General features: G+C 38.0%; 1 protein-coding gene across 21 annotated transcripts in view; it reads right to left on the minus strand.

The window, feature by feature from the left end:
- The window catches only part of LOC128867859 (glutamate-gated chloride channel), a 155,040-nt gene that overhangs the window by 27,385 nt on the left and 114,101 nt on the right, over positions 1-13,554 (minus strand). For all 21 annotated transcript variants that reach the window (XM_054109439.1, XM_054109531.1, XM_054109499.1 and 18 more), the window contains 3 exons: positions 11,253-11,322; positions 6,681-6,917; positions 3,836-3,970 (listed from right to left, as the gene is read on the minus strand). In XM_054109439.1, the coding sequence (XP_053965414.1) occupies positions 3,836-3,970; positions 6,681-6,917; positions 11,253-11,322 (442 nt within the window). The remainder of the gene's footprint in view (positions 1-3,835; positions 3,971-6,680; positions 6,918-11,252; positions 11,323-13,554) is intronic.

Raw genomic sequence — 13,554 nt, forward strand, 5'->3', positions numbered from 1 at the left:
AAATCACTTTTTTACTACATACAAAAACAAATGTTGATGAAAAATCTTTATTTTTTCTTTTCTCTTAAATTATACCAGTTGGCCCACGGGAAGAACTTTCGCGTGCAAAAAAAAATTACGAAAGTGTGGCGTTGCCAACCACCTTGAGGATTTTTTTGTAAATAACTTTCTGTTGCCTTTGCAAAGCTAACGTTTTTTTATTGAAGCAGGCGCAAAATATATTAGCCAATTTTGTATTTGAGTAATTTTCCAACTAAATATTTTTTTTTAATGAATTTAAAGAATTAAAAAAAAAAATTTAGTGATAGAAATTTTTTTCTTAACTTTACGCACCCCATTGCTTGTCTGTTTGTATACTGAAGCTGTCTTGACGTACAACTCCATTTGCGAAAATTATAAATCTTCCGAAAGAGTGATTAATTTTGCGCTACCTTGTAGTAGTTCAACCAATTTGACTTTTTTCTACTTATTTGGTTTCTAAATTGTCAAATTCGGCTTGAGTTACGCTTAATTGTCAACCTTTGTTCATAGATTTTGACATTCTAGGTACCAAACGCTAAAACAAATACTTTGCTCTTGTTGGTTCTGCGCTACTGCTACTTACTAACTGGGCAATGTGCCTTGGTTATGGCCCCGCGAATCATCAAATAAAAGAAATTTTCAGTGTGTTTGTGTATGCGAGTGTGTATTTTTTATTGTAACTAAATGTTATTATTATTTTTTTTTTTCAAATACAAAAGCTTGAGGGGACAAAATGGCTTGAGAAGTACAAATCCATTAGTTCAGCGGCAAGCATGCAAAGGCAAATAGAGCGGGAGAGATCTATAGATGGATGTAGAATTATTTATGTATATTGAATTCATTCGCAAGCTAGATGAAAGAAAGGGTAGTGAAATGCTCCAATAATTACCAAAACTACTCTGGTCACTCAATTTGCTTAGAATGTGGCTGAGGTACATGCAAATGTAGCTCAACTTTGATATCTACACAACTTCCGAAATGGAAATTTGATGTGATTGGGTGATTACTAGTGGTATTTTAGGGGTCTAGTATTTTAGGTACACAGTTTTAGCCGATATATTGGAACAGATAACTAATGGGCTCTATGGTACTACGTATTGTTAACGGGATTCTCCAGTTTTCTGGACGCAAGTTTCGAAAATGCACCTCGATCCTATACAGAGAGGTGAGAGCACGGATAAGCAGAGATAATGCGTCCTATCTCTTCTATTGGCGCACCAGTCGTTTCTTTTCTGTTATAGAGGATCTTCCTTTTCCTTCCTTTGCTATCTTCAATAGTTGGCACCTCAGGTACTTTCAGAACTGAACCGCTGCTTGATTTTTATTCACATAAAACTCATAGACGATTTCTTCACATAGTTCGCGACATTCTTCGTTTTCAATGCGTAAAGATTCATAAATCTTTCGCGCGATTCTCTACTTCCAAGCTATCTAATCGGATGTTGTTATAGTCGGACTTAAAGCATCATTTAAATAACATAATTTGCTCTAATTCATAAGACCGCAGTAGCCGAGTAAGTTGGCGTGTGTCTACGGTTTTTCTTGTATTGATTGGCGCGATAACCGCTTACACGATTTTGGTCCAATATCCGAGCCATCCGAGGAGGATGGTACCATACGTTGAAATCCACGCAAGTGGAGAAAGTCACTGATTGTCATTCACTTGGGAGTGGCTACGACGATTCGTTTACATACAGCCCCTGCAGTTCACAACTTCCCTACTTCGCCCAAGTAAGCTCTGGGTAACTTTCGAACATCCGTTCGAGAGCGGGCTAATATGAGAAGACAAAGCAACCCAGCACAGCTGGTTGTGCGCTGAGTTTGGGACTCGCAACGTAAAAATTCCATCGCTGCTCAAAGTGAAATCTGCTTAAAGGAGGTTGGCCTCTGGAGGCAATCTCTCAAGGGACATGGTAGTATTTTTGGGTAGTTAACACCACATTTCTCTGAACTTCGAATAGATCTCTCAATCCGCAAACTGGAGTTTGAGATCCTGTAAGGAGAAGATCAAATATCTTTGGTGTGCAGTTATCATTACCCAAATCTGGATTCCAAGACATAGGAACATAGAGCGAAATAAAATTGCTCATGAGTTTGCCAGAAAGGGGTCGACTGAGTTGGTCGTAGAGATCTCTTTCCCTGTAATCGGCATCCCTTTGACTGTTGTTAAAGGAGAATTGTAAAACTTATTTCTCAGGAAAGCGCAGAAAAGACGGAGCTCCATTTCTTCATGTGCTATTTCGAAAACCCTTTGGCCGTAGTACAATAGATGCAGGACTCAGAAAGTCCTGGAGACTCCATGCAATTCAATTTGCAAACTCGTATCTGCGTTTACCAATCATTGGACGATCGCGAAAATGCTAGGTTTACCATTTAATCTCTATTGCTGAAGTTGTGGGGTCCGTGCAGAGAAGAAGACTGTTGAGCACTTGCTCTGTGAATGCCCGGGATTACCATCTAGACGATTAAGGTTACTGAGTGCTCTTTTCTTCAGCCTGGGGCAGTGCGCCAACCTAAATCCCATGAATCTTCTGCATTACATCAACAGATCTGGCTGACTGAAGATATCTGCCTGTTGGAGGTCTCAAAATGGTATCAAAATGGCGCTTTAGTGCTACTTGAGGAATGTCAGAATGGCACTTCAACCATTTCATATATTTGCCTACCTATACAACAACGTTGTATAGTCTGATACATTTAAAATTAAAAAAAAAAATAAATCAATATTGCTAAACATTTCCATATTATTTAAAGTTTTAGGGGATTTGGATTCAAAGATAATAATTATTTTTTAATTGAAGTTGAACTAAGGAAATTTGTACGGGAATTTTTTATGTACAATATTTGTTTTATACTTCTCACGAATGATTCAGTAATCTACTCATTTGAAAGATCGATTCGGAAACGAGCGTTAGGAAATTGGCAACAAGTTTGAGGTTAGGTGACAATAAAAAATCTATTCATGCATTTAGGGCTTCAAATTGCAAACGATTTGTTTTTAATTGGAGAGTGGTGTTAGTTTAAAATTTCAAGATTTTTTTGCATACTGCTAACTCTACGGATTACTAGTTTTAAAATTCTCTTTTCTTTCTCATGACTATGACTTCTCGACTGGGATCTAATGTGGTGACGAGTACATTTCAATTTGTGTGGTGTCTATGGGTATGTATGTAATTGGGTACGTTTGGACTGGTTGTAAGCATTATTATTGGTATTTCGATTAACAAACAACTTCTTCTTTGCATATTTGTTCAAAGAAACCAAAACAAAACGAAAAAGGAAACGTTAGTAAACGAAAGTAAGATCGTTAATAATATATGTAAGTAAGTAAGTAAGTAAGTAGTAAACAAGCACAACAGAAAAACATCAACAAGTATTAAAATTCAAATATCAAATATATGTAAGTAAGTATATAAAAGAGGCAATTGAATAATTGAAAATGAACGCAGGGAATCGATTACGTAATTATTGCATAAATATTATAAGTCAACGATTTTTATATAAATTTGTATATTATATATGTATACATGGACTTATATGTATTAGTAGGAAAATGGTTATTATACGCATATGGAAGTATGGTTGTATGTATGAAAGTACCGTTTGGTACAGTGAACGCAAATCAAATTGAATGTAGTTGAATGGATTCATTACAATTTATTAATCACACAAACTATAGAAGAATTTTAATGTTTAGTATATTAATATAATTTTTTTTTTGTTTTTGTTTTTTTGTAATATTTTCGATAATACGCGGAAAGTAACATTGCGCTGAAAAGTTTGAGTGAAAAAAAGATCCAAAGAAACAACATACCCGTATTGGTTTTACTGTTACAGTAATCAGTCAAGAATTTTTCAAGTGTAAAGCGAGGTAGGTGTAAGTTTTTAACCACTTGCACGGGATCACCCTCCTTCCACAGGAAGACCAGATCGTTTGTTGTCCAGCCATCTGCGAAAAGCGTAATTCAATTAGTATTAAGTATGTATTTGCCTTTAAAGTGGATATTATTATTATTATTATTATTATTTATTACAAAAATATAAAATATTGCACTAACAATTTTCACCGACTGACTGCATTGGCCTTCGGTGTTTTTGCACTTAAGTGGTATGGATTTGGTAGTGTTGATTAAGTTGAAGTTAATTTTACAATGCTTTGTGTAGATCTATTTCTTTCAGAAAGTTAAACACAACTGTGCCGAATCCTCTTAAGACGGAGCTCGTCTTATTTATGAGGAAATATAAAATACCCAGAGCTCAACTTCCCTCATTAGGGGGCGCTCCTCTGATGCTTTCTGCGAAGGTGAGGTACCTAGCTATTATCCTTGACAGCAAGCTTACATGGAAGTCCAACATTGAGGAAAGAGTGAGGAAGGCAACAATAGCCTTGTATGGGTGCAAGGGCGCAATTGGCAAAAGATGGGGCCTTTCGCCTAGAGTTGTTGTTTGCCTGCATAATACTATTGTAAGGCCTATCTTGTTATATGGAGTCATAGTCTGGTGAAACTCACTAAAGAAGACGACATTGGTGAAGAAGCTGGAGAGAGTTCAGAGGACGGCACTCATTGGAATCAGTGGGGCGCTTCGAACGACTCCTACTCTGGCGCTCAACGCAATGTTAAATGTGGTACCCGTAGACATCGGAAGCACAATCGCCGCTACACGTACCGAAATCAGAGTGAGGGGCTCGGGCTGTAAGCTCAACCCCACTTATGGGCATTCAAGCATCCTTAGAAGCTTCGAGTTCATCCCCCTGTCAACGGATCAGTGTATACCCTCGCCTAGTCCAACCGGAACCTTCTTCACTCATATTCCATCAAGGGAAGAGTGGACGGGGGATTACACTTGGGAACAGGATCTGGTGAACTTGTTCACGGATGAATCGAAGCTGGAAGGAAAGGTTGGCAGAGGAGTTTTCTGTGAGGAGCTCCCCATCAGATTCAAATTCCGGTTACCGGACCACTGTAGTGTATTGCAGGCAGAGGTAGCCGCAAACAAGGAGGCAGCTGATTGGCTGCTCACATGCGTACTAACAGTCAGGAAAGTAAACATTTACTCCCACAGCCAAGCGGCAATAAGGGCCCTCGGGTCAGTGACGGTGCATTCGAAACTGGTCAGGGAATGCTTGAACTCACTTTCGACCGCGTTCGAGTTCTTTGGCATTGGCCTCATCTGGGTTCCTGGTCACAGCGACATTGCGAGGCGGATGAGCTGGCCAGACAAAGGTTAAGGTTTGACATTTACGAAATGGGACGCTTACGCTTGAAAAAAATTGAGAAATATTGAAAACCTATTTCCAAAGTGGTGAGTCTTCTTCTTCTTTTCTGATGAAGCTCATTTTCACATCAGTGGCTACGTCAATAAGCAAAATTGTCGGATTTGGGGATCAGAAAATCCACACGTTACTGCAGAGAAGCAAATGCATCCACAAAGAGTCACTGTTTGGTGCGATTTTTGGTCTGGCGGCATCATCGGGCCATTTTTATTTCGAAAATGAGCGAGGAGCCGCGGTTACAGTAAATGGCGAGCGTTACCGTGACTTGCTCAACGAGTTGTTTCCAAAAATTGAAGAGGATGACATGGAAGACATTTGGTTTCAACAGGACGGTGCAACTTGTCACACCGCCAAAGTTACACTCGAACTTTTGGCTACCGTTTTTGAAAACCGAATAATCAGCCGTAATTCCGATATCAATTGGCCGCCTCGGAGCTGTGATTTAAGCCCGTTGGACTACTTTTTATGGGGAGCCGTTAAGGACAAATGCTATGCGAATCATCCAGAGACGATTGATGCTTTAAAACACGAAATCGAAGTTGCCATTCATGAAACTGGAGCCCAAACAATCGAAAATGTGCTTAAAAATTGGGTTGATCGAATGGCCTACAGTAAAGCCAGTCGTGGTAGTCATTTGAACGATATTATTTTTCATTCATAAATGACAATGTTCAATCTTCAAAATAAAAAAAAAAAGTTTGAAAAAATATTGATTAGTTTTTTTTTATAGCCGATTCAAAAAACAAATTTTACATGGCCCACCTTGTAGATAGCTTTAAGTAAAGCCACCGATTCGACTGTATAAATGGAAACATGTAGAGGGAGGTTCCATCCACATAGAAGATTCCTGTAGATATTTACAACTGCGAAGGCGATGTTGTTGTCGGATTTGGTAACGTCAGTAAAGAGCGAGTTGCAGTCGACTAATTCTTTGGTGTTAATTAGTTCGTGGAAAAATTTGGAAAAAGCATTATTGCGAAAAAGCAAAAATTTTTCTTATGCAGGCATTACGTTAGCTACGTTTGGAAGCCCCTGTTCCATTCTATAATTCTAGTCCAAACCTAACTTGTCTAGAATCTCTAGAAAAGAAAAGAACAGTTTTCTCACTTTCGTTTATTTTCAGTTTGGTTAAAGGCATCGTAGACTGTCCAGTTCTACTTGAGCGAATAAGCTTTAATGTTCCACAAAGATCTTAATGAAAGCAAAATCTTGAATTAAACTGAACTGTAACTATGGAACTTAAAAGCCACAGGAACGCAGCTATTCTCTGAAAATTTGTTTATTTATTTTATCTATAATGCTCAATATTTTGTTTGGTATTTTAATCACGCCTTTACCTTACTAATTTATTTCATTTTTTCTTTAAATTTTATTTTACACTTACAACTAGCCATGCGCAGCGAGCATATTTGTCGATCCAATGGATACAATTTCAGGTTCATGGGACATGCCAAAGTCAATGAGATACGAATACTATATAACACGGAGCCATTTGGAAATATGCGAATGTAAACGTTTGGCATGATTATATTATGGAAATGTCCCTCTTTTTCGTTTGAGAAGAACAGATCGGGCATCCACACACGATTCGCTTCAGTCAAAGTTAGATACTTCAGACGACCTGTGGGGAGAAAAAAGTATTGGTAATGGGAAATAAAGATTTTTGTAGTTTTTTCTTAAGTTAAATGGCTTTTATAGTCAAGATTTTATTGCTAATGAAAAAAAAGATTTTATATTTTTTATTATTATTTTTTAAATATATTCTTTAGTATTAAATAAATAAATATTTTAAATTGGTAGCTTAAAGATTTTCTAGTAAGAGAGTATCCTTCCATGCATTTGTTTAACTTATGACTATAAATTTGTAATTTCAATGTTACACCACTTTTCTAAATTTCCCATCTCATATTTTTTGTATCTTCTGGTGTAGTTATTTCCTTTTGCAAATACTTCTGGCTAGCAAAATACAAGCCTTTCATATATAGAAGTCACTACAAAAAACGCTAATCTAACTAAAAATGATAAAATCTGATAAGGCAAATCTTGGGGTATCCGAGAGCAATGATGGTATTTTAGCCACCGTAGCCGAATGGATTGGTGCGTGTCTATCATTCGGATGTACGTAGTTTCGAATCTCCGTACTTAAGACACCAAAACGATAGAAAAAGTTGTTTTTGCTATGAAAAAGCTGCTCATAAAACATATCCGCCATTCGGAGTCGGCTGTAGGTCCCTCCACTTGTGGAACAACATCAAGACGCACCCCACAAATAGGAGTAGAAGCTCGGCAAACACCCAAAAAGGGTATAAACGTGTGATGAGTGGTAATTCGATATTTTCATCGAAAAGTCCGGTCCTTTTTAGCATAAACTTACATACAACGTTTTCACCTACGAGTTCTTTTTTCAGTGAGTGGAAAAATTCATCTCGTCCAAAAGTTTGGTGAAAATGTTCGTGCGATGATTTATTACGAATTTCGACGTGGATAATCGAGATAGAAGTGCATTGATCAGCTTACTGGGACTTTTATAGTCGAAGCACCACACTTTGCCGCTCTGAAATGCTGGTACGACGAGCTCCAACGTGGCTGTTAGTCGTTGCAGAATGAATTTCTTACAGGCCGTCTAAAAAAGGTTGTTATGCCAGAAACAATCGTGCTATGCCTCAACTGATAACGCGAGATGGACATATTGCAAAATAAAGGCATCGGTTGATGTTCGGTATCATTACAGGACACAACCCATGGGGTCAGCATATGACTACCATTGGAATCATTGAGGACCCAGTGTGCCTGTCATGCTTGGAGGAGGCGGATAGCACTGAGCACTTTCTCTGTGAGTGTCCTGTCTTTGCTAGAGCACGGCTACGAGTATGGGGTTCCGATGTCATGAGAATGAGTAATATTCGTTCTCTAAAACTGGAAGATATTTACAGATTTGCCAAAGAATCTGAAAAATTCTCACAGGACTAACTATCTCTTTCTCTGTCTCTATTCTTTCCTATCTCTTTCTCTGATACTTTTCTCCTTCCCTCCTTGATTATCTACCCCCTTTCCACAGCTTTAAATACAATGGGCTTTTTAGCCTGAGTGTTTTAGGAGCCACCAAATCTCCTGGTGCTCCTTGGCTCGACCTTTTCAAATTTCAATATCAAGGCATCGTTGTGCGCTAGTGGGATCAGCAAGCATTCAATACCGCATGAGCCTTTGGTCGTTAAGAGGATTTGTTCTCGGCGGATCCCGCATAAATTGACAATTACCCAAACGGATTCGTATCGATTGGTGTAAAGCAATGCTGAAGAAATTCAGACGCGGTAGTTCAAAGGCAAAGGTTCAAAGAATCGCGGCAAACTTCTTGACCACGAAAAACATTTCGACGAAGGACTGGTCTGAATGCTCAGAACCCTAAAGCGTATTTTGCATCTATGCATAGAAGCTGGATATGAAACAGAAATCGACAGTATGGGTGTTCCAAAAGCAGTTTAATTCAAAAAAAGTAGTTCGCGGAAGAAGCACCTCAAAGCAAGTGGTCACCTGGATTTTCCCACAAACTGTTCATGCCGCAAAGAACTACATAGATAAACCTAAGACAACCAATTCTGAGTATTACGCAACCATTTATTTGCCAGCAGTTTTCGTAGAATTAAGGAAGCCCAACTGCCGCAGATAAATCATCCTTCACCAAGCAAATGCGAGTTCGCACGCATCGGCTCTCTCCCGTGAGCACTCGAAAAATCGCATCAATTGGAGAGCCGCCTTACAACCCTAATTTGGTAACTTATGATTTCTCTTTGTTCACGAACACCAAAGTTAAAGTGCGAGGTTGCCGTTCTTTAATGCCTGAAGAGGCTGTTGTTCAAGGCTTTAAACAGCTCGTTTTGGAGTTATCCGCTTCTGAGCGGCAAAAGTGTTTTGAAAATTCCTTGAAGCGAATGCCAAGTTTATTGACTTCCAGGGAGAATATTTTGAAAGACAATTATTTCCACATTATTTTACTATACTTTCATTGTTGGGTGCAAAATATCACCATATAATATTAAGTGATGAAAATCTAGGTGAAATCTTAAAATTTTTTAAAAATATGATACAAAGTTTGTATCTTTACGTTATATGGTTTTTGTTGTAGCATGTAGCATTTTTGACTTATACCTAATTTTTTTTTGGAATATTAGAATAAATATATAATTTTGCAACGAGGTGTACCCATATATATGTGGTTTTTGAGCAGATTACGCTAGCTTATATAAGTTGCGGCCTCGGTTTTTTTTTGTTTTTTTTTAGGCGTTGTGGTAGCGCGCTACCCTCAAGTGGCCTTCTGAAACCAGGCTGAGCCTGTTTTTCTCCATCACCAGGGAAGGCATTTAGTCGCCGTTGCTTTGTCGCACCCTTTCCAGACGCCTCATCTCTTTCATAATCTCGGCCACTAAGTCGCATGCCGCATTCCACTGTTCCTTCGAGCGCAGCATGTGATGTACGAATGTTTCCGGCGAAGGAGGCTCCCAAAGGTTCTATAGAGTCTTTCTTTTGCAGAACGGAAGCGCGAGCATGTGAAGAATATGTGCTGAACGTCCTCTAAAATGTTTCCATCGCAGTAGTCGCAATAAGGATTGTCGTCATTGTTAAACCTGTATAGATATACTTTGAAGCATCCATGCCCACTCAAAAACTGAGTCAGGTAGAAGTCCACTTATCCATGTGGCCTCTTTAACCAAAGTTTCAGGTTGGGAATTCATCTGTGCCCTTTGGCCGAGTTGTCCCACCTAGTTTGCCACTCGTCGATGCAATTATCTCGTAACGCGACCCGAGTCGACGGACTTATAGGTCGCTGTGCTCTCGCTATTTCGGCAGTTTCCATTGCTAACATGCGTAGCGGGTGCATGCCAGATATTACTAAGGCTGCATCGTCGGACATCGTTTTAAATGCGCTACATACGCGTAGTGCGCACAACCGGTAGGTAAACTGTAGACCTCGAAAGTATGATACATGATCCGTTTTATTCGCCCAGATTGGAGGACCATACAAAATTTGGCTTTTCACGACATTCGCCCGAAGCTGACGGCGATTTTGTTTTGGTCCTCGTACGTTTAACATCAGCCTCGACAGCGCCGCCGTGGTGGTGGATGCTTTTTTGTTGGCGTACTCGAAGTGTGCTTTGAAAGACAGCCTTTTGTGTATCATTATTCCCAAGTATTTGATTGCGGGAGTGGTCGTTATGTTGGAGTCTCCGATTCTAAAAGATACTTGTTCTGGCTTTTTGCTGCTGGATATAAGAATTGCTTCGGTCTTTCGTCGGCAAAGCCAATTTTCTTGGTTCATTCTGGAAGTTGCGGCCTCGGTAGTTTAGCGTAAGTGCCCTAGCCTGCCATCCCAGAGGTTGAGGGTTCGAATACCACGGTCCTGGCACTTTTCCAAATTTACCTACTTTCCCTGTTTCTAAAAACAAAATCTTCCAATTCCATTCCTCAACCCCAAAAACTTATCCTTTCCATCCTTACTACCGCACAATAGTCTGCGCATTGATTGCACTGTGGCCGCTAAAACAAGCAAAAAAACAAAGAAAGCGGGCGACCGTGGTAATAGCGCAGACACACGAAATTTAGCGAAGTCCTCAACCACTTGCGTGATCCTTCTGCTAGAAATATGAGAGACACAGATGGCGCTCCAAGTAGTAAGAAGACGTTGTTCCTAAGCAACGACAAGTGGACATTCCCGCTTAGCACTGGTAGCGGTAGGCTAATTACCTACCCTGTCAGAAATCAAAACAGATTAACGAAATCAACGCCAGACTGAGTCTTGTCGAGGCCCTATGGTCCCGACAGCAGTGAATAAGGAAAAAAAATTTACTCTCTCAAATATTAACAATAACAATTAACTTATGCTCTCTTAACCGCCTCTCGAGCGGTTACTGTTTGTAGATACCACAGATAAGTAGATAAAATGTTAATTTAGGATCCTTACCTTGTATGTCATCGAATTTCAGCCGCTCGTCTGTCCACTGTTCGCGGAAGGTCAACTGCACGCTGTATTCCTGCACACCCACACACACAAAAACGTCGATTAGTGAAGCTCATCGTAACATAAAAATCTGTTTAATTTATAATTACTAAATGATGATTATGTTTTACTAAACTACAATGGATTTTCTCATTATCTAATGCGCTCGTTCGAATTATTTTTTTCAGGTAAATAATTTGCAAGGGTGAAATGGGTCGATTGCAATTTTGCACAATAAAATTTTCATGATTCGAATGGGTGCTACAAATTTCATGTCAAATATTTCGTAATATTCCAAAATTTCCATATTGGTAATTCTACAAATTGTACGAATTTTTAAAAGAATGAGAATATATTTTTTGGAAATTTGGAAATTTTGCGGAACAGTTTCGTGTTTTTTTTTTTTTGGTTTTTGGTTTTGATTTTTGTTGGTAAATGCAAGTATTTGGTCGATTGTTTAACGATTGGGTAACGAATTGATTTGAATTGAAGTAGCGACTAATTCAAATGGTGGTGGATGGGCGCAATATTTGGTTTATTTTTATGTTTAGTTCTTTTTGTTTTTAATTCATATTTTGCTTTTGCTTGGGTATGTTTTCGATATGTGCCGTTATGCGTGGTTTTTATTGACTTTGAATTTTGTTTGTTTGGATTTTTGTTTTTTGTTTTCTTTTGGTCTTCGATCTGATTCGGGTTTAGCCTCTTCTGAATCGGTTATGATGATTTAGTGTAAGCAATTTTTCGCAAAAAAACGGTTTGTTCAAGCATTGAAAGAATATGTCAAGCTAGTAAACGATAACGTCAGGCAAGGTATGTATGTAAATAGGTGAATGCAACATCAAAAGCGAATGCGAAAAGCGAAAGCGAAAACGAGTAGCAGATTTATGGGTTAGTACGAATATAAAATTGCAAATCGTCATGCAGCTGGTTAAGCAGTGGAATTCAAAAATTTCAAGCGAAACATTCAACAGCCGCATACTCCATACAAAGCATTGCAGTAATAATAGACATCGATATAATTATATATATTTTTATATGTATGTATGTATGTATGTGAATAAGTATTAAATATAGAAAAATAACTCTTATCAAATATAGCGATAAAGACATCGAAACGAAAGTTATTTGATATTTAAATAGAATATAAAATATATGGAGTTTTAAATAACTTATCGAAAGCGAAGCACAGGCAATAAAGCATATCCTCTAAATATGGCAAGCTTACGTTCATATTATATATAATTTTATATAGATTTTAAACTAATCAACATTAAACAAAATCGTAGAGAAATTTCTATGTGGCTTTAAAAATTGTGTCTTAATAAATTCTTAAAAAAAAATTGTGCAACAAATATGGCAATGAGCCAAAATCATCACTAGTAGCAAAATTTTTTCGACGAAATTTTTCTTGGATTTTTCTAAATCGAATCTATTAAAGGTGATATCAGTAGACCAGCTGACCTTTTTTTATTTTTTTGCCGTGCAGATATCGATAATGATCATTAAGGCTCTCTGCGCCATGCACGTTAGAATGCCAGCACAAAATGAAATGACGAAAGCCGTTTAATTCGCACCATCATCGCATGCTTTTAGCCCCAACTGTATGGCGCCCGTTCAACATAGTCCGCCTTTTCAATTTCTTTTCTACTTTCATTTGTCGTGACATTCAAACATACAAAACGTTGTTGTAGGTCTAGTGCCACCACCTCAATGAACTCGCCTTGGTTTTATGATTTTTTGCTTCAAACGAAAAAAATAAAAAATACAATTTTGACAATTTTTCGTAATTCGGAATTTTTCCAACTTAGAGTATGAACACATTGACGACGGCACTTCAAGACGAAGTGACAGAAAATTTTGGTTTGTTTTGGACTCACTATGAAATAGGAAAATATGGAAAACTACAAATACTTTCGATAGAAAAGTAGAAAATATTTCAATAATTGCTTATAACTCCCACAAATAATGGATTTTACAGCTTAAAATAGATAAAGAAAAATCAGCGTCATCAGAAAATAGAAAACAGCAATAGTTAGAAAAAAAAAATTCGATTTTCAATAAATCCAAACTTCGAATAATTCGAACTTCGAAAAAATTTCAAGAACTACTTATGACTCCCGCACATAATGGTTTTTAAAATATTTAAAATTTAATATTCGAACTTTGCAAGGAGTTTAATAATATTTACACCTTAAAATAGGTAAAGAACATCATCGTTAATAACTGAGTAGAAAATAAAAGCCCAGCTTATGCAGGAAAAATTCAA

This window comes from Anastrepha ludens, chromosome 2 (genome assembly GCF_028408465.1).
Source record: "Anastrepha ludens isolate Willacy chromosome 2, idAnaLude1.1, whole genome shotgun sequence".
Classification (NCBI taxonomy): Eukaryota; Metazoa; Arthropoda; class Insecta; order Diptera; family Tephritidae; genus Anastrepha; species Anastrepha ludens.